The sequence below is a fragment of the Capricornis sumatraensis genome, chromosome 14, assembly GCF_032405125.1.
Source record: "Capricornis sumatraensis isolate serow.1 chromosome 14, serow.2, whole genome shotgun sequence".
NCBI lineage: Eukaryota > Metazoa > Chordata > Mammalia > Artiodactyla > Bovidae > Capricornis > Capricornis sumatraensis.
This window is the reverse complement of record NC_091082.1, coordinates 77,631,481-77,653,569: the sequence shown is the minus strand read 5'-3', so window position 1 is coordinate 77,653,569 and position 22,089 is coordinate 77,631,481. Positions and strand designations below refer to the sequence as shown.

Genomic DNA, 22,089 nt, shown 5'->3' with positions numbered 1-22,089 from the left:
TTTCTTCCAAGGAGTAAGCGTCTTTTAATTTCATGGCTGCAGTCACCATCTGCAGCGATTTTGGAGCCCCCCAAAATAAAGTCTGACACTGTTTCCACTGTTTCCCCATCTATTTCCCATGAAGTGATGGGACCGGATGCCATGATCTTCGTTTTCTGAATGTTGAGCTTTAAGCCAACTTTTTCGCTGTCCTCACCACCCTTATGGCAGAAAGTGAAGAAGAACTAAAGAGCCTCTTGATGAAAGTGAAAGAAGAGAGTGAAAAAGTTGGCTTAAAGCAGCTCAACATTCAGAAAACTAAGATCATGGCATCCGGTCCCATCACTTCATGGCAAATGGATGGGGAAACAATGGAAATAGTGGCTGACTTTATTTTTCTGGGCTCCAAAATCACTGCAGATGGTGATTGCAGCCAAGAAGTTAAAAGACCCTTACTCCTTGGAAGGAAAGTTATGACCAACCTAGACAGCATATTAAAAAGCAGAGACATTACTTTGTCAACAAAGGTCCATCTAGTCAAGGCTATGGCTTTTCCAGTGTTCATGTATGGATGTGAGAGTTGGACTATAAAAAAGCTGAGCACCGAAGAATGGATGCTTTTGAACTGTGGTGTTGGAGAAGACTCTTGAGAGTCCCTTGGACTGCAAGGAGATCCAACCAGTCCATCCTAAAGGAGATCAGTCCTGGGTGTTCTTTGGAAGGACTGATGCTGAAGCTGAAACTCCAATACTTAGGCCACCTGATGTGAAGAACTGACTCATTGGAAAAGACTCTGATGCTGGGAAAGATTGATGGCAGGAGGAGAAGGGGACGACAGAGGATGAGATGGTTGGATGGCATCACTGACTCAATGGACATGGGTTTGCGTGGACTCCGGGAGTTGGTGATGGACAGGGAGGCCTGGCGTGCTGCGATTCATGTGGTCGCAAAGAATCGGACACGACCGAGTGACTGAGGTGAAGTGAACTGAACTGAACTCTATTTTTAGCTCTCACAATGACAGACTATGAACCTTGGAAAAACCATCATGATTGTTTTTGAAATTACGAAGTATATAGAGGTATGAATTGTGTTTACCTGGGACACGCACACACACTACACTATTGTATTTGGTTGTAGAAGCTGTAGATAGTTGTGCTCAACAGGTTGTGTTCAATTTTGATAGAGGGCATGACAAATGGGCTTCATTATGACAGTTCCTATGGTATATGAATGCTTAATAATGCCCTAGATTTAATTTATAACTAATTTGCTGTGGACGTTTGGAAGAATTTTAAGCTATCTGGGTTAAGATTAGAATGAATTCTAAGTAAATGTATCTGTTGCCATTTTAAAATTAAGAATAGAAAGATGCTTTATATACTCTAAAAGATATTTTCTATATTGCTTTTTTTTAACTACATTTAAGAAACCAAAATAACCAACCTAGAAACGAAAGATGATGTATAAGAAAATTTCATATTAGTTAATTTCTTTTAAGATGAATATGTCAATTATTCAGTATTATAATTGAATATAGCCAGGTTTTTGAGTTTCTCTCTTTTTAGTATTTTAAAAGACACCACGATATTATGTTTCTATATGCAGTATTGTAGTGAATATGATTATTACCTTAAATAAATGACATTTTTCAGTAGCCAGAAATCAGGGTTTTTAATTGCTATTTTGTGAATTTTATAAAATCTCATCTCAGAGTACTTTGTTAGTATTTGAATGGTAGGTATGATGGTACACAGAAAATAAAATAAATCTTTTAAAACAAAGTACCTTATTTTATGACTGCCTAAAATATATACTTATACCTTTATTATTATTCACTAATATATATATTAATATATATTATTCATTAATATAACTTCAATTTTATATTTCATTTTATTTACCATATGCTTGCTTTGAATAAAATTATAGGAGACTTAAAAAATAACTATCCCCTCTCTTTTAAGGAAAAAATCATCACACTTATTTACTTAAGTAAATTCCATTAGTGGTAGTATTTCTCTTGGCTGTTTGTTCAGCCACTAGAGTCCCTTGTGACCTTGGGTATGTATTCGAAGAGGTGACTGCTGGTTCGTGATGTTCTAAATTTTCTGGTAGCTTGCCTGTTGCCTGCCTCTGGGTTTGTCATCGCCCTTATGCTGACTTAGGCAGTATTCCTTCAGTCTCTTATCTCCAGGCTTTGATGCATATGTTCTGAAGGTGGCCACAGTGACTTTGGGTAGCAGCAGATGGTGAACCTTCAGGCTGCCACCGGCTATACTGGTGTTAAGTTGGAAAGTTAACGTTTGATGAAGAATCAGTAGTGCATATGAAAGAGCTTTCACTGCTGAAATATCTTTTAATTAAAAAATTAGCATACTCAAACCTTTGCAAATGTGTGGGCATTTAAAGAAGTCTAAGATCAGTTGTTTTCTCATAGAGAAATTAGTTATTTACCGGCTTAGTTTTGTGTTGCTTGCTTGTCCTAATGTCATTCTTTCCCCTTGTTCCTGCCCCAATTTGTTTGTAGTTAAGGCAGATAAGAAAATTAGGTAAACTGAAATGGGATGTTTTGGGGAATTACATGTGATTGGATAAACATTTAAACTATATTTTTATTTATGATAATTTGGAATTTAATAACTGGAAAACAATGTAGATCTTGCATACTACTTCCGTATAATCCTAGTAGATCAGTTCTGTTGTTTCCTGTCTTTGAAGATATTTCTAGGTTATATAGATGCCCTGAGAACTCAGCCCACTTCAGAATGATATCTCACCTTGCTGTAAGCTGCTTGGTGGTGTTTCTGGCTTTGGCATCAATCCACAGAGCAGTATCCTTTGGGATTGTTTGTTCACTTACTTCATGATGTTGCGTTACGCTGGAAATTCTAGCACCAATAAAACACTAATAAGATGCCAAAGAATTTTTTTCTGTTTCCTTTCAGTCACAAAGGTACTTTTTATGCTTTACTGAAAACAGATCCTTGAACTCTCCATCTTTTAGGATAGAGTTGTAAGTATCCATGTCAAATGCTGTTCTTCATACTTCAGTTTTTATCAGTGAAACAACTTCTGTGAGCACAGGACCATCAAGAACAGATTGGTTTCATGGCATAAGGGCGAGAAGTGTCTCTCCACTGTCCATGCTGACACCCCTGGTGCTGCAGTTTCTCATGGAAAAAAGTGGTAGGCTGAGTATCCTTTGTTTTTTAGTTGCTGGGCGGTGGTACAGGGAGCACTGCTAGTTTCTGATGTCCAAGAAAGAGAAAGTTAGACCCCGGTGAGAAGAATTGGAGAAATTGTTGGTATTAAAGTTCACCAAGTACTTTTTGTTTTCTGGTTGTTGAATTTTTATAAGATATCTCTCATAAGAATAAGGTATGGAATTAACAGTCAAAATACATTTTGAATATTCTAAGCCTATGAAATGAGATGAGTTTTAGCAATAAGTGTAAGTAACATTTGATTATCATCATGTGGTATTGACAGGGAAAGCAACGGTTTAGTGCTTTAGGTTTGTGACTATTTCTACAGAAGAATAACATTACGAGTACCTATAACGCTGCCAAGATGAGTTTAGTGAATCTAATAATGGTCAAGTGTTGAGAACTATGTTGAGAAAAACTAGCTAACTTGTGTGATTGGGCTTCTCTGTTTTCTCTGCCTTCTTTCTTATGTTGATCTCCTTGTTCTCTGGTATATTTATATGTGAATTCTAAATGGTATAACTTGCACAACTGACGTCCATTTAGATGACATCCAGACAACACGAACAGTACTGTGACAACCGTTAAAGGAAAGGCTGTTTGCCCCACTATGGCTGTCTCTGTAGGCTTTTCTTAAACATTAAAACACACATACACACACTTTTATTAATTATTTTGGAGTTCTGTGAAATAAGTGGCACCAAAGTAGTGAGAGATGTTCCCTTGGATTACCCAGGTAATCTTTCTTCTTAAAGGAATTGGAGCTGAAGTTACTTCTACAGGCTTATAGACTTTGAATGTCAGCATTTAAAAAAAAATTAAGTATCTAAAAAAATTCAAAAATAGATGACATATAATCGTCACCAAAGGGAACTTTCTGCAATTTCTCACCACGTTCATCATGTCTTTATTGCTGTTTGTCTCTTTTCTTTTCTCTAAATTTATTTTTCATGTGCCTAAAAATTAATTGTCATTTGATGCTTTTGATATGCTCTCCTACCTCCCCTCTTTCCAGAGGCAGTACCTGGTTAAACTTAGTTAAATGTCAGGTCTTCCCCATTCTAGTTAACAAAATTTACTGATAATCAACTGGAGCTTTTCTTGTTACTGTTGTGAAAGGAAAGTAGGCAAGTCTCATTGTGCTGGTGGAATTGAAGAACAGATGAGGCTAATCCTAGAGGGATAAGTTGTTTGCTTTTTTTTTTTTTTTTTTCCAGTTAGGAGCAGTGATTCTATATATTACCATGGGCAAAGATGGAGTAATCTCTCCTGTTAGACCATATGCTAATATAGTGCTGATAAGTAAGTGTGAAAAATGAAAGGGAAAAATACATTAATTGTATTCTCTCAATAAGGTATGCCATCCAAGATAATTATTTCATGACAGTTTGAGTTATAGAACTTGTTTTATCATGAAATAAAAGCTGGTTTTAGGAGCCTTTTATTGGAAAGACAATTGTATCAAATTAGTCCTAGATTAGATTTTTGTCTTTATAAAGGTGAGCAAACCCATGAGCAGTTTTTAAATTGATGTGTTCTAGTCCACAAATGAACAAATTCTGTTTGAGGGTTAAAGAAGCTATTATTTTGTCCTTTATGCTGACAGCTTCATTACAGATTGGCCTACTGTTGGCATTAAAAAAATGTTTGGCTCCTTATGATCTTTGTGCATGCAACTATAATATTAATGCAGTGCCATAGCACTGTTCATTAAGAAATGACTCTAAATGAGGTTGAAGCGTGTAAATTTGGAAAGATACAGATGTTAAATGCAGTCGTTTCTCTTTGTATACAGCCGTATGGCTAATAATTTCCAAGTGGCTAAAGCTCTTGTTAGCAGGAGTGCTGGTGTGTTAAGAATGGCTCTATAAATAACTTTAAGAACTAAAGTTGAAGGTGCTTCTTTTAAAGACTATTGTTAACTAAACATTATTGCCAAACAGATGGAAAGCATTCACCAGCCTGATGTTTTTAGGTCTAATTATATTATCACCAGCCCTGTACGGCTCAGTTGAAGAGGTGTATCCAGAGGCCAATTTATAATCATTTAGCCAACACCTGTTTGGGAGAAATTGACAGTCAAAGGGCACATTTTAAAAAAATCACATATGTTCTTGTGTTTATTGCCTCAATGTGAACATTGTCTAGTCACAAACAAACTTGGTAGGAGAAGAAAGTAAATGTAAACAAAGAAGCCCTTTTCAGCCATGTTTATCGATCTTACTTTGGCCTTTTTATCTATACTTCATGCTTCATGGCTAAGTGAGACCATCAAAGAGATAACACTGCTGATTTACACAGGTACATATTGTCCAGTCAATTAAGAAGCTTCTGGTAGAAAAAAGTTCTTTCCTTTGTACAGCTTCCATACCTTTTACCTGGTGAAATGTTTTGGATTGGAATCTGGTGAGTGACTTAACAGAGTCACAAACCGATATGAAAACAAATGAGATTTAAGGAACACTGAATGTCTTTACAGACTCAGTAGATGTTTATTGAGCTTTCCTTTACAGGGGTGTGCCTCCTTTTGCACTCATGGTATTAATTTGACTGTCAAGGTTCAGGTTCTTTAACTATAGTTCCTTGACTTGGAGGTTCAAGATTGGTGGTGAATACAGGTTCCAAGGGAGAGCAGTTTGACCCTCTCTGAGAAAGTGCAAACCTGATGATCCTACCAACTCTTTCATTTTAGTGTTTTTCCTTCTTCTGATATACTTCTCTATGGAAAGATATGTATATGTTTCCTCCATTTTCTTATCCCCCATTACTAACTCAGAGCGGTTCGCTTCTGTCCCCAGGTCACTGCATAGCGCAGTATTGAAAGTTATCAGTGACTCCCTAACTGCCTTAGGCTGTAGTCCTTTCTAAGTCCTTATTCTTCATGATTTCTCTTTGTTGTTTGGCACAGGCAGGTGATTCAGTTCAGTTCAGTCGCTCAGTCATGTCTGACTCTTTGTGACCCCATGAACCGCAGCACGCCAGGCCTCCCTGTCCAACACCAACTCCCGGAGTTCACTCAGATTCACGTCCATCGAGTCAGTGATGCCATCCAGCCATCTCATCCTCTGTCATCCCCTTCTTCTCCTGCTCCCAATCCCTCCCAGCATCAAAGTCTTACAGTCTCTTCCTGATGTCTGAACTACTGTATTTTCTGCATTTTGGGGGTACATTTCTTATGGTACTATGGTGGTTATTGTCTTGTATACCCTCAGTGTTCCAGCTATGTATATACAGACATAAATAGTATAGTTTAGCAGTTAAAGAGGAAGAACCCTGGAGCCAGATTGGTAGGGTTTAAATTTCACCTCTCAGTTCAGTTAAGTTGAGTTCAGTCACTCAGTCGTGTCCGACTCTTTGTGACTCCATGGACTACAGCACGCCAGGCCTCCCTGTCCATCACCAACTCCCGGAGCCTACTCAGACTCATGTCCACTGAGTCAGTAATGCCATCCAACCATCTCATCCTCTGTCATCCCCTTCTCCTCCCGCCTTCAATCTTTCCCAGCATCAGGGTCTTTTCCAATGAGTCAGTTCTTTGCATCAGGTGGCCAAAGTATTGGAGTTTCAGCTTCAGCATCAGTCCTTCCAGTGTATATTCAGGACTGATCTCCTTTATGATGGACTGGTTAGATCTCCTTGCAGTCCAAGGGACTCTCAAGAGTCTTCTCCAACACCACGGTTCAAAAGCATCAATTCTTCGGTGCTTAGCTTTCTTTATAGTCCAACTCTCACATCCCTACCTGACCACTGGAAAAACTTGACTAGACGGACCTTTGTTGGCAAAGTAATGTCTCTGCTTTTTAATATCCTGTCTGGGTTGGTCATAGCTTTTCTTCCAAGAAGTAAGCGTCTTTTAATTTCATGGCTGCAATCACCATCTGCAGTGAGTGATTTTGGAGCCTAGAAAAATAAAGTCTGTCACTGTTTCCACTGTTTCTCCATCTATTTCCCATGAAGTGATGGGACCAGATGCCATGATCTTCGTTTTCTGAATGTTGAGCTTCAAGCAACTTTTCAGTCTCCTCTTTCCCTTTCATCAAGAGGCTCTTTAGTTCTTTTTCACTTTCTGCCATAAGAGTGGTGTCATCTGTGTACCTGAGATTATTGATATTTCTCCTGGCAATCTTGATTCCAGCTTGTGCTTCATCCATTCCAGAATTTCTCATGATGTACTCTTCAGTTCAGGTCAGTTCAGTCGCTCAGTCGTGTCCGACTCTTTGCAACCCCATGAATCACAGCACGCCAGGCCTCCCTGTCCATCACCAACTCCCGGAGTTCACTCAGACTCAAGTCCATCGAGTCAGTGATGCCATCCAGCCATTTCATCCTCTGTCATCCCCTTCTCCTCCTGCCCCCAATCCCTCCCAGCATCAGAGTCTTTTCCAATGAGTCAGCTCTTCTCATGAGGTGGCCAAAATACTGGAGTTTCAGCTTTAGCATCATTCCTTCCAAAGAAATCCCAGGGCTGATCTCCTGCATATAAGTTAAATAAGCATGGTGACAATATTTGGAACCAGTCTGTTGTTCCATGTCCAGTTCTAACTGTTGCTTCCTGACTTGCATACAGATTTCTCAGGAGGTAGGTCAGGTGGTCTGATATTCCCATCTCTTTCAGAATTTTCCATAGTTTGTGGTGATCCACACAGTCAAAGGCTTTGGCATAGTCATTAAAGCAGAAATAGATGTTTTTCTGGAACTCCCTTGCTTTTTCGATAATCCAACGGATGTTGGCAATTTGATCTCTGGTTCCTCTGCCTTTCTAAAACCAGCTTGAAGATCTGGAAGTTCACAGTTCATGTGATCTTGAAGCCTGGCTTGGAGAATTTTGAGCATTACTTTGCTAGCGTGTGGGATGAGTGCAATTGTGCGGTAGTTTGAGCATTCTTTGGCATTGCCTTTCTTTGAGATTGGAATGAGAACTGACCTTTTGCAGTCCTGTGGCCACTGCTGAGTTTTTCAAATTTGTTGGCATATTGAGTGCAGCCCTTTCACAGCATCATCTTTCAGGATTTGAAATAGCTCAACTGGAATTTCATCACGTCCACTAGCTTTGTTTATAGTGATGCTTCCTAAAGCCCACTTGACTTTGCATTCCAGGATGCGCTAGGTGAGTGATCACACCATCATGATTATCTGGGTCATGAAGATCTTTTTTGTATAATTCTTCTGTGTATTCTTACCACCTCTTCTTAATATCTTCTGCTTCTGTTAGGTCCCTACCATTTCTGTCCTTTATCGAGCCCATCTTTGCATGAAATGTTCCCTTGGTATCTCTAATTTTCTTGAAGAGATCTCTAGTCTTTCCTGTTCTATTGTTTTCCTCTAATTGTTTTTGTGAGCATGAGCACATTGACAATTTTATGTTTGTTTTCTCATCTATGAAAGTGAGAGTCGCTCATTTATGTCAAACTCTTTGTGACCCCCATAGACCCTAACCTGCCAGGCTCCTCTGTCCATGGACTTCTCCAGGCCAGAATACTGGAGTGGGTAGCTATTCCCTTCTCCAGGGGATCTTCCCAACCCAGGGATTGAACCCAGGTCTCCTGCGTTACAGGTGGATTCTTTACCATCTGAGCCACCAGGAAAGGCCTTCTCATCTATAAAAGTGATTAATAGAAGTATACTTAGCTCAGGACTTCCCTGGCAGTCCAGTGGTTAAGAGTCCACACTTCACTGCAAGGCGCATCGGTTTGATCCCTAGTTGGGGAACGAAGATCCCACATGCTGCATGGTGTGATCAAAGAGAAAGGGAAAAAGTATACCTTCCTTATTAGATTGTTGAATGAATTATGTGATTTGATTCTTTAAACCCCATCACAGTGCCTGCTCAAAGCATTCTAGTAGGATAATTTCTCCTGTCTTAGCTATTGTTTTTAATGGAGAATTCTTAGCTATTCATATACATCTCTAGTCCTGACTTATTTTCTAAATTCCATTCCCACATTGCTATCTACCTTCCAAACTTTATGCCTAAATTCATTTACATATGTTTAGTGAACAGTTACTTTGGGAGGTGGATAGGTTATGTGTTGCAGGAAATACAGTTTTTGCCCTGTATTAATTTTCTGTTGCTGCATTACAAATTGCCACAAACTCTACAGCTTAAAACAACTCACTTTATTATGTCAGAGTTCTCTGGATCAGAGGTCTGACATGAGTTGCATTGGGCTGAAATCAAGGTGCTGGCAGGGCTGCTTTCTTGCCCAGAGACTCTGGGGGAAAATCCACGTTCAAGCTCATTCAGGTTGTTGGCTGTATTCTTTTCTTTGGGGTTGTAGGACTGTGGTTGCTAGCTCTCAGCCAAGGGTTGGTCTTTGTGCCTAAAAGCTGCCTGTTCCTTCTCATGGCTACTGTGAGCTTCTTAGAGGTCTGTGTCCTGTGTTTACATGTGGACCTCTGTGTCTTGGAGCCAGCAGCAGCACCTCTCTCTCATACTATGAATCCCTCTGATTTCCCCTTCTGTCACATCAGTTTTGTGCATCATTACAGTTCTGGACCAAGATAGTTCTCTAGGGGTTCATGTGATTTGATTGAGCCCACTCAGATAATCCAAGGTAATCTGTTTTAAGGTCTGTGTCCTAATTACATCTGCAGAGTCCTTTTGGCCAATAACATAACATATTCACAAGTTATGGAGATTAAGGTATGAGCATCATTGGCAACTATTATTCTGCTTACAACATGCTGATGAAAAGCTTGAAATCTGGTTGGGATATAGACCAAAGTGACCAAATAAAACCATATTAAAGAGGCTGGTATTGTATATAGTAGGAAAACATAAGAAGAGCATCAGTGACATTTGAGCTGAATATGGAAATATGAGTGTTTGTTTGATAAGGGGCTGGGTGAACATTTCAGGGAGAAGAAGCTATAATAGTAACAGCAGTAATAGTAACAACTGGCTGTACCAAGCACTTTTAAAGATTATCTCACTGAAATTCTCACAAATGGTAGATACTATTATTATCCACCATTATGGGCTTCCCTTGTGGCTCAGCTGGTAAAAGAATCGGCCTGCGATGTGAGTTTTTCAAATCGATACCTGGGTTCGATCCCTGAGTTGGGAAGATCCCCTGAAGAAGGGAAAGGCTACCCACTCCAGTATTCTGGCCTGGAGAATTCTACAGACAGTACATGGGGTCGCAAAGAGTCAGATACGACTAAGCGACTTTCACTTCACCTCACCATTATATCTTCTACAGATGAAGCTGTAATATTTTCACATATGGAGTAGGAATGGTAAAATTATCTTACTGGGTAATTGAAAGAATTAACAATGATTACACATGACTGAAGCATAGCACATAGTAAACACTGAAACCATGGTCGGCGAAAGAGAGTGGAGCGTGGAGAAGAGAAATGCTTAGGGGGTAGAATTGACTAGGCTGCTAGGCCACTGGTCATGAAGGTGGGGACAGGGGAGAACTCACAGGACTTAGGGAGCTTTTGGATTTAGGGGGTTTCATGGGTGATAATATTATTTAATACTGTTAAGAGGTGAAACGGGGTTTTGTTTTTAGTGAGGAGAGGGCTTTGGGAAGAGGATGGGAGTTCAGGAGGCATCCGTGCGAGTATTGGTTTGAGATTAGGTGGCGTAGAATAGGATCGATGAAGCACTGAGAAGAGGGGTCAAGGATGAAGTTGTCGCTATGACTTCAAATTCATCAGGTCTTAAACAGATTCCTCATTTTAACTCTCCTGTTTCTTCTCAGCATTCTTTTATTTCCCCAAGCTTGATATCTTCTTTTACCCTTGGCTCCCAGCTCACTGAAGAGGGCAGGAAAGAAGGCCTTGTACACAGTGCTTACAGATTGCCAGGTGTTTACAGATTTCTCTGTGTAAGTTCTCCTGCCACGGCCCATTTCAGACTCTGCTGCTTTTGTGCTACAGCAGTGGAGTTCAGTCACTACACCAGAGACTACATGGGTTGCAAAGCCTAAGATATTTACTGTCTGTATCTCTCCAGGAATAGTTTGCCAGCCTCTGCTGTAATGTCTCCAAAATGATAAGATCAGCATGATATAAAATATGTAAATATCAAATATATTTATAAACTATAAATGTAAATATGAGAGGATAATTTCCTATCTCTGTTCACTCTTTTCATCAAGATGGGTAGGGGGAGTAGGTGGTTTGAAGGGGTGATGTGTGAAATTATGAGGGGTCTTGACGTCATTTTTTGGATGTATGCTTTTTTTCTGAATAAGAAAAGTGGCATGATATAACATATTGACTATGCCGAAGCCTTTGACTGTGTGGATTGCAATAAACTGTGGAAAATTCTGAAAGAGATGGGAATACCAGACCACCTGACCTGCCTCTGGAGAAACCTATATGCAGGTCAGGAAGCAACAGTTAGAACTGGACATGGAACAACAGACTGGTTCCAACTAGGAAAAGGAGTACGTCAAGGCTGTATATTGTCCCCCTGCTTATTTAACTTATATGCCGAGTACATCATGAGAAATGCTGGGCTGGAAGAAGCACAGGCTGGAATCAAGATTGCCGGGAGAAATATCAGTAATCTCAGATTTGCAGATGACACCACCCTTATGGCAGAAAGTGAAGAGGAACTAAAAAGCCTCTTGATAAAAGTGAAAGAGGAGAGTGAAAAAGTTGTCTTAAAGCTCAACATTCAGAAAACGAAGATCATGGCATCTGGTCCCATCACTTCATGGGAAATAGATGGGGAAACAGTGGAAACAGTGTCAGACTTTATTTTTTGGAGGGCTCCAAAATCACTGCAGATGGTGATTGCAGCCATGAAATTAAAAGATGCTTACTCCTTGGAAGAAAAGCTGTGACCAACCTAGACAGCATATTCAAAAGCAGAGACATTACCTTGCCAACAAAGGTCTGTCTAGTCAAGGCTATGGTTTTTCCAGTAGTCATATATGGATGTGAGAGTTGGGCTGTGAAGAAGTCTAAGCACCAAAGAATTGATGCTTTTCATCTGTGGTGTTGGAGAAGACTCTTGAGAGTCCCTTGGACTGCAAGGAGATCCAACCAGTCCATTCTGAAGGAGATCAGCCCTGGGATTTCTTTGGAAGGAATGATGCTAAAGCTGAAACTCCAGTACTTTGGCCAACTCATGCGAAGAGTTGACTCATTGGAAAAGACTCTGATGCTGGGAGGGATTGGGGGCATGAGGAAAAGGGGATGACAGAGGATGAGATGGCTGGATGGCATCACTGACTCGATGGACGTGAGTTTGAGTGAACTCTGGGAGTTGGTGATGGACAGGGAGGCCTGGTGTGCTGTGATTCATGGGGTCGCAAAGAGTTGGACACAACTGAGTAACTGAACTGAACTGAATGTTGTGAAAAGAAAACCTGCCTACTATTTTGAGAATACAGCATAGGGCAGCAAAGATGGAAGCAGAGAAATCTGTTGGGAGGCCATTGTTATAATCCGGGTAAATCTTTGTGTTTCATTCAGGGTAATACCTGTGGAAGGGGTGAGGTGAGTTCAGATTCTGGATCCAGTTTGAAGATAGAGCTGGCAGGATTTGCTGATGGGAAAAGAGAATTTAAGGATGAGTCCAAGATGGAGAAGTAGCACCAGAAGGGTGCCTTGGGCTGGAGCCTGAGTTATTGAGATCACATTGTAGCAAGTGGCTACGTTTGAGGTTTTGGGAAGAAAATTGAGACTTCAATTTCTGTAAAACAATATTTATTTAATTTTTACTTAGCCACTTAAATGTTTCATAAGGAAAAGTTCTTTTTCTAAAATAATTTTTCCCTTTAAGAATTATATTTTAAAACAAATCTGGGGAAACATGGTAGAGTTTGTAAAATATGGCATTTTTAGAAAGAAAATATCCTTTGGATAAGATTTTTCACTGTGTGATTTGGTGACTTAAAAAAAAGCCTGTTCAGAAATTATTGGTTCTGGCTGAGTCAGTTTCAGTACTTTCCCCCCAAACCTTTAGTATGGTTTCAAAAAGTTATGAGTTCCTATTTCATTGTATTGTAAATAATTTATTCTTCATGTCTTTTTTTGTAGGTTTTACTTGTAATGGACACAAGGACAGAACAGACATTTATTTTAAAAGTAAGTAGAATTTTTCTGTTTAATGAGTTTAGAAGTGTATTTTCAAATTATGCTTCTGAAAGAAAGTATTTTTTGGGGGGTGTTTGAATTTCTGTGTGTGTGTTTACAGTCATCTGGATTCACTTTACTTGTGTCCTTCCATCACAGTTTATAAATACTCTGTAGCATACATTTAAAAAGTGTATGGAGGAAATAATTTGGATAAGTTGAAGACTCATTTTATGCTGTTTAAATGTATCTTGTATAATTTAAATACATCTCTAATATATTTTGCATAATTTATGAAGACCACATGCAATGACACATTTGATTATGATTACAGTTCTTAAGAGCTGAAATTTTTTTGTTAAAGGTATTTGGAAAAGTGTTATCTACGTCCCTGGCCGTGTCTTTTACCTAAATTCAATTTCGATTCTCTGTATTACTCAATTTGTAATTAAGTGAATAAGGGAAGAAACCCCCTTCAATTTTGTAATTTCAAAATTGTATTTGAAGTGGATTTTGCTAGTGCAATATTCTAAAAGTATCCTAATTTTAAGCATTTCCTCAACATCCAGAATTAATGAATTTCAAATTAGTGTTATATTTTTCTGATTTTTTCCTTTTACTTATCAGCATGGCAGTAGGTCACACTGACATACACTGAAATAAATTTTTCTCTCTGTGTGTACTTTACTGCTGCTATGTCCTTAGGTTTTTAAACCAGGGCGTGACGTGAGAAACTCCACATACCTTATTCCTTTGGAGAAAACTTAAAATGATCTTCGTATTTTTTTTGGAATAGAATTTCAAAACTGCCCGTTTAATCTCGGAATACCTTTTGTGTCTCAGCAATTTGAATTGATCTCATGATGTCTGCTGCTTTGAAGATACACATAAGTAAAATAAAACTTAAGGAAAGGTCATAGAGAAATAACTGTGTGTCATCCTGATGACTTAGTTTGAGAGCATCTCTAATAAAAACACTGACCCACGTAATTGATTTTAATGGCAGCTTTGTGGCATCTTCAGTGCTCTGGACTCACGCCAGATGCCATCAGCAGAGCCTCCAGGGACCGAGGGGCATAGAGCAGCAGATGAGTGGTTTCTCTGAAGCCCAGAGTAACTCGGATAGATTAGTTTGGTTGATAAACACAGAGCACAGCAGGCTCCAAAGGCAACTGAGGGTACAACTGACCTTTTTGTTCTCTGTCAGGGTCTAAGGAAAAGCAGTGAATACAGCAGGAACAGAAAGACCATCGTCCCCCGCTGCGTGCCCAACATGGTGTGCCTGCACAAGTACATCGTTTCTGAGGAGTCGGTGTTTCTTGTGCTGCAGCACGCAGAAGGTTGGTTTGCAGCTTAAATTGTTTATGCACTGAAAGCTGGGCAGCCTTCTCAGCTTTTTGGTGTCTATAATGTCCTTCTTCCTTCTGTCATTACTTGAGTGGATGAAACATACGAAACACATGTAAGAAACTGTTTCCTTATTCCTCTGCTCGCCCTCTGCCCCCCACCCCCAACTTTGAGTTGTGAGGGACAGTGAAAGCCCAGGCGAGCAGCAGATTTCATTTGAACTGTAGGAACATTCTTAGATACGCTTAACTGCTTCCTTACTCTGAGGATGGGTCCAATATGACGAGAAGTTTAATGCGGCCGTGTGCTAAGAGGACTAGATTTTATTTTAGGGATTTCTCTTGTTCTTTGCTGAAAAAAATACATTAATGTTAGATGACAAAATGAAAAGTATCCCCTGAAGAATTTATTAATTACCTCCTTTTTTAGAAGGCGTAGGTATTTGCTTAACGTTTGACATCAACTAGTTACTCTGATCTGGGTTTTTATGAATACAGCCATTGGCATCACATATGGATACAAAGCAGAGGCGCAGTGCTCTGCCTTCAGACTCTTTATGAGATTTCAGCTCTTAGTAAAGGGAACAGGTGGCAAAAAAAAAGTACTACATTTTGGTTTGTTTTTGCCCTTTAACACTTGAGTTTAAATAATTAGTCTTCTATTAAAATGAACACAGCATATACATATAAATGCACAAGATAAGCATTACCTTTGGGGTTTTGAGAGATATTTTTTAAATGGTAAAGAAAATTAAATTATTTTCCATATTTCAAGAAGGTGTTGTTATTATTTCTATGTCACTGAGAATAAAGAACTGTTGTGCTTTAGTAATAGGCATAACATTTGAATTGAATGCATTTTGCTAGGAAAATGAGTCATTGCTTTGTGGAATGAGGTCTCTTATGATAACTAATGTAAGATTTTTGACAGGGGCAATAAACTATTAATATTGTTTATTATGAAGTACAGCACAAGATAACTACAGATGGAGGGAAGACCTCCATATGTAGTATTTAATAGGAAATTCAGAAGGGGCTCCATGGTCTCTCAGGTATTAAGAGAGTTAATTGCGTGTGTGAATTGGATAACTAATTCACCTTTGTTCAGACATTATAGACAGCTTTTATCTGAGGATACCAGTGCATTACAGACATTATTGAATTAGAGGTCATGTCATCTGATAGCGAAATACAGCCACCTCTGGTGTGGAACAAAATAACTTGCGTAGTAATAATCCATAATAATTTAGAACAAGGTCAGTAGGATGAATGTAATTATAGTCAATATTCTATTACCCAGTGTGGATTATTCATGTTGGAGATAATCTGTGGTAAATTTTCAATCCTAGTTTACCTCTGCCATTTGAAGCTTCCTCTTCCTGTTTTTCCTTTTCCTTCTCCAAATACTTACTTTTTTCTTATGCCATCTTCTTATCATTTTTTATACTTCTTAAAGCTCATATTTCAACTGATTTTACCTTGTTACTATAGAAGGTGTTTATAACCTGCTTTAAAGCCATAGACATGTGGCTTTCAAATTTTTCACTGTTTAAGATTGTCTTCACCAAATCTCTTCCTTTGCTGTTGAGACCATGCCTGGCTTTGAACGATCACGTGGCCATGGAATTTGTCCTGGATTATTTAAATGGGGGGGAGGTAGGTGGATGGGGGTGGGGAGAGGAGACGACTTGCTTTTGACAGTTTATTTCAGGTGTTTATTGTTTAATTTAAAAAAGATTTTATGATACAGATAGATTATAGTAGAAATAGGGACTCTGGATTCATTTAATATTCAGCGAATTTATTGAGTATGTACCATCTATTAGACTTTCTTTTCGATGAACAAGACAGAAAAATTAACTTACATTCTTCTTGTGGAGAGTCAAACAGAAAATGAAAGAGTGATAATATCAGTTAATAACAGGGGCTGTCCTCATCTCTGGGGCTTCCCAGGTGGTGCTGGTGGTAAAGTACTGGCCTGCCAGTGCTGGGGATGCCAGAGACAAGGGTTCGATCCCTGGATGGGGAAGATTCCTTGGAGGAGGGAATGGCAACCCACTCCAGTATTCCTGCCTGGAGAATACCATGGACAGAGCAGCCTGGCTGGCTATGGTCCATAGGGTCACAAAATATTGAACGTGACTGAAGCGACTTAGCACTCACTCATACTCATTTTTAACATAGAGAGATCTAATAGCGAGTGACTGGGTGACAACTTTACTTATTCAAGGAAGCCTACTCTAAAAAAGGGACATTTTAGAGGAGTTCTGAATGACAAAAGAAATAACCCTTTGAATGTAAGGTGGAAGCCCGTTCTAGGTATAGGGATCAGTGTGAAAAATCGAAGGCAGAAGCAAACTTGGTTGGTCTGATGAACAAGAATGGAGACCATTCAGTTGGATCCAGCAGTCGACGGCTTTGGTGTTGTATGAAGTTACGGAAGAAGCAGGCAGGAGCAAGGTAGAAACTTTGGCTTTCATTCAAGGGCATTGGGAAATGATGGGACATTTTAAGCAGTGACAAGATCTGGTTCACATTCAAGAAAATCCCTCTGACTGTTACATGTGGAATAGATTATAGAAAGTCAGGAGGAGACGCAGTGAGCAGGCTAGTAAAGGAACCTGGGCAAGAGATGATGATGGCATGGCCTTCTGGGATACTATGGAGTTGCTTTGAGGATAATCAATGGGACCCTATGTGGGCTTCCCTGATAGCTCAATTGGTGAAGAATCTACCCACAATGCAGGAGACCCTGGTTTAGTTCGTCAGTCGGGAAGATCCTTTGGAGAAGGGAAAGGCTACCCACTCCAGTATTCTGGCCTAGAGAATTCCATGGACTGCATAGTCCATGGAATCACAGAGAGTCGGACACAACTGAGCAACTTTCACTTTCACTTTTCACTTTCAGTGGGACCTATGATGGATTTAAAGTTAGGGAGAGAATTTAGGATAATTCCCTGGATTTGGCATGAGCAGTCACGTGAACTGGTTGGACAGTGTGTTATCTTTTACGTGTCACTGGTACTTTGTTACCCTGTGAAACAGGAGGTTGTGCATTTATCATAAAAATACCACTTTCATATGCATGAGTAGCTATTACTGAAAAAGTAAACATTGAAGAATTGTTTTCTCCATAATATAAATGTTTGAATATTTATGATTTCGGCTTTAACTTCCCTTTGCTTACAGAACTATTCATTTTTCACACGAGTCTCTTGGACTAATTTTCTTAACATTTTAATTCAGTCAATTAGAAATATTTTGGGCACGCTCTGGGCTCTTAGTTTTAACATGTGTGCATGCACGCTAAGTCGGTTTAGTTGTGTCTGACTCTTTTGTGACCCTATGGACTGTAGCCCACCAGGCTCTTCTGTCCGTGGTATTCTCCAGGCAAGGACACTGGGGTGGGTTGTCATGCCCTGGGAACTTCCCAACCCAGAGATTGAACCCACGTCTCTTATGCCTTCTGTGTTGGCAGGCAGGTTCTTTACCACTAGCGCTACCTGGGAAGCCCTAGTTGTAACATGTGCTGTGCTCACTCACTCAGTTGTGTCCAATGTTTTGCAGCCTCATGGACTGCAGGGTGCCAGGCTCCTCTGTCCATGGGATTCTCCAGGCAAGAATACTGGAGTGGCTTGTCATGCATGCCCTACTCCAGGGGATCTTCCCAACCCGGGGATTGAACCCAGGTCTGCATTGCAGGCAGTTTCTTTACCATCTGAGCCACCAGAGAAGCCTCAGTTCTAACATGGTAATGAGCAAAAAGAAGAATATGCCCTCACGGAGTTAATAGTATAGAGGCAGAGCAGACAATAAGCAAATACACTGGTAAATATACGAGGGAATGCCAGAAGGGTGAGCTGAGAGTTTCTGTTTTACAGAGTGGTCGATCTCATTAAGAAGGGAACATTTGGCAAATGACCTGAGGGAAGTGAGAGCGGGAGCAGATGTGGACGTGGGAGGGAAGAGTATCTTGGCAAAGAGATCAAGCACATAGGCCTGGAGGCAAGAGTGTATTTGCTGTACAAGAAACAGCAAGGTCAGCGGTGGCTGGAGCAGAATGGGAAGAGTGATAGGAAATGGTCCCGTAGAAGTGGGGACACACACACGTGGACAGATCTGGTATGGCCTCCTAAGACACCTTAAGAACATAGTTTTATTCTGGGTGGATAGGAAGTTGCTGGGGGATATTGAGCAGAGAAATGACAAGGTAGGGATCACTCTGGTTGCTTGGTGAAAAACAGAATCTAGGAGGAAAAATAGAATTTAGGAGGGAGACCATTTTGGAGGTTGTTGAAGCAATCCAGGAGAAGTTGACGCTGGTATGAGCATAGAGGTGGAGGTGGTGAGAAATGGTTATTCGATTGTGAATGTATTTTGAAGACAGAACTGGCATGGTTCTGCCTTGTATGACTCCATGGTTTGGGGCTCAAATAACCGAAAGAATGGTTTCCATTTGCTAAGATAAAGAAAGCTCTGGGAAGAGTAGATTCAGGGAGAAAAACTGGAGATTCAGTGTTGGACATTTGAGTTTGAAAGTGACTGACTCTTGGCAACGCCTTGGACTGTAGCCCACCAGGCTCCTCTGTCCGTGGAATTCTCCTGGCGAGAATAGTGGAGTGGGTTGCCCTTCCCTTCTCCGGAGATCTTCCCAATGCAGGGATCGAACCCAGATCTCCCACATTGCAGGCAGATTCTTTACCATTTGAGGTACCTGGGAAGCCCCTTTTGAGTTTGAGATGCTTTATTAAATTAAATTTCTAGGTGGTGTTGAGTAGGCAGTTGGAAATGCCAGACAGGATTTTAGGAGAGAGGGTTAAAACAGGTATTGTTCCTATGAATGGATCTCTTACTTTAATTCAGTTTGAAGAAGGAAAGGTGGGAGAAACAAATATATTCAGTCAAGGCTATGTGTGTCATTAAAAACGTTAGGTTCCTAAGATTAAGGATTATGATTCATTGTGTATACAGATACCCACACTTACAGGAATGCTTGGTACGTAGAAGGTGCTCAGTGTATAACTGTTTAATACTGAATAAGAAAAGATGAATGATTAGGTTATTAGAAAGTGATTGGAAAAGCATCTGAACATGAACATACCAATTAGGTGGGGGATAGGAAAGAGTTTCTCCTCAAGATACCTGGGAACCCAAAGGATGAAATGATTCTTATTAGCTAGTTTCTAAAAAATATTATAAATGAATATAGAAAGAAATTCACACTAGATGGAAGTCTATAAAATAGAAATGAAAATTCTTCCTTATTCACTTTGATGCCCAAGAAACAGGGGGAGTATTTTCAGAAACTTCCTTTGTATATAAACATACACTACTCCCTCTTCTTGCCTTTAGAAAACCAGCTTGAACATCTGGAAGTTCTTGGTTCACGTACTGTTGAAGCCTGGCTTGGAGAATTCTGAGCATTACTTTGCTAGTGTGTGAGATGAGTGCCATTGTGCGTTCTTTGAGCATTCTTTGGCATTGCCTTTCTTTGGGATTGGAATGAAAACTGACCTTTTCCAGTCCTGTGGCCGCTGCTGAGTTTTTCAAATTTGCTGGCATATTGAGTGTAGCCGTTTCACAGCATCATCTTCTAGGATTTGAAATAGCTCAACTGGAATTCCATCACGTCCACTAGCTTTGTTCATAGTGATGTTTCCTAAGTCCCCCTTGACTTCACATTCCAGGATGTCTGGCTCTAGGTGAGTGATCACACCATCATGATTATCTGGGTCATGAAGATCTTTTTGTATAGTTCTTCTGTGTATTCTTGCCACCTCTTCCTAATATCTTCTGCTTCTGTTAGGTCCCTACCATTTCTGTCCTTTATTTTGCCCATCTTTGCATAAAATGTTCCCTTGGTATCTCTAATTTTCTTAAAGAGATCTTTAGTCTTTCCCATTCTGTTGTTTTCCTCTATTTCCTTGCATTGATCACTGAGGAAGGCTTTCTTATCTCTCCTTGCTGTTGTTTGAAACTGCATTCAAATGGGTATATCTTTCCTTTTCTCCCTTGCTTTTCACTTCTCTTCTTTTCACAGCTATTTGTAAGGCCTCCTCAGACAGCCATTTTGCTCTTTTGCATTTCTTTTTCTTGGAGATGGTCTTGATCCCTGTCTCCAGTACAACGTCACAAACCTCCATCCATAGTTCATCAGATGTTCAAGCTGGTTTTAGAAAAGGCAGAGGAACCAGAGATCAAATTCCCAACATCCGTTGGATCATCCAGTAAGAGAGTTCCAGAAAAACATCTATTTCTGCTTTATCGACTATGCCAAAGCCTTTGACTGTGTGGATCACAATAAACTGTGGAAAATTCTGAAAGAGATGGGAATACCAGACCACCTGACCTGCCTCTTGGGAAACCTATATGCAGGTCAGGAAGCAACAGTTAGAACCGGACATGGAACAACAGACTGGTTCCAAATAGGAAAAGGAGTACATCAAGGCTGTATATTGTCACCCTGCTTATTTAACTTATATGTATCATGAGAAATGCTGGGCTGGTGGAGCACAAGCTGGAATCAAGATTGCCAGGAGAAATATCAATAACCTCAGATATGCAGATGACACCACCCTTATGGCAGAAAACGAAGAAGAACTAAAGAGCCTCTTGATGAAAGGGAAAGAGGAGAGTGAAAAAGTTGTCTTAAAGCTCAACATTCAGAAAACTAAGATCATGGCATCCAGTCCCATCACTTCATGGCAAATAGATGGGGAAACAATGATAGACTTTATTTTTGGGGGGCTCCAAAATCACTGCAGATGGTGACTGCAGCCATGAAATTAAAAGACGCTTACTCCTTAGAAGGAAAGTTATGACCAACCTAGATAGCATATTGAAAAGCAGAGACATTACTTTGCCAACAAAGGTCTATCTAGTCAAGGCTATGGTTTTTCCAGTAGTAATGTATGGATGTGAGAGTTGGACTGTGAAGAAAGCTGAGCACCAAAGAATTGATGCTTTTCAACTGTGGTGTTGGAGAAGACTCTTGAGAGTCCCTTGGACTGCAAGAAGATCCAACCAGTCCATCATAATGGAAATCAGTCCTGAATATTCACTGGAGGGACTGATGCTGAAGCTGAAACTCCAATACTTTGGCCACCTGATGCGAAGAACTGACCCATTTGAAAAATAAGACCCTGATGCTGGGAAAGATTGAAGGCGGGAGGAGAAGGGGACGACAGAGGACGAGATGGTTGGATGGTATCACTGACTCAATGGACATGAGTTTGAGTAAACTCCGGGAGTTGCTGATGGAGAGGGAGGCATGATGTGTTGTAGTCCATGGGGTTGCAAAGAGTCAGACAGGACTGAACTGAACTGAACTGAACTCCCTCTTCATCTTTCTGATTTTTAAAAATAAATGGATTTCACATATTGTTCTATGGCTTGCTTTCCCCCCATCCTAATAGTGTACTTCGGTCATCTTTCCTCATCAGTACCTCGTATAGTTGTCTGTACTCAGAGAGGCAGTATAGTATAGTCATTGAAAACCAGGATCTTAGTGCCAG

The 22,089-nt window shown here is 40.1% G+C and overlaps 1 protein-coding gene across 4 annotated transcripts in view; it reads left to right on the top strand.

Moving 5' to 3' along the window:
* The window catches only part of RPS6KC1 (ribosomal protein S6 kinase C1), a 210,640-nt gene that overhangs the window by 143,585 nt on the left and 44,966 nt on the right, over positions 1-22,089 (top strand). For all 4 annotated transcript variants that reach the window (XM_068985998.1, XM_068985997.1, XM_068985994.1 and 1 more), the window contains 2 exons: positions 13,194-13,241; positions 14,437-14,569. In XM_068985998.1, coding sequence (XP_068842099.1) covers positions 13,194-13,241; positions 14,437-14,569 — 181 coding nt within the window. The remainder of the gene's footprint in view (positions 1-13,193; positions 13,242-14,436; positions 14,570-22,089) is intronic.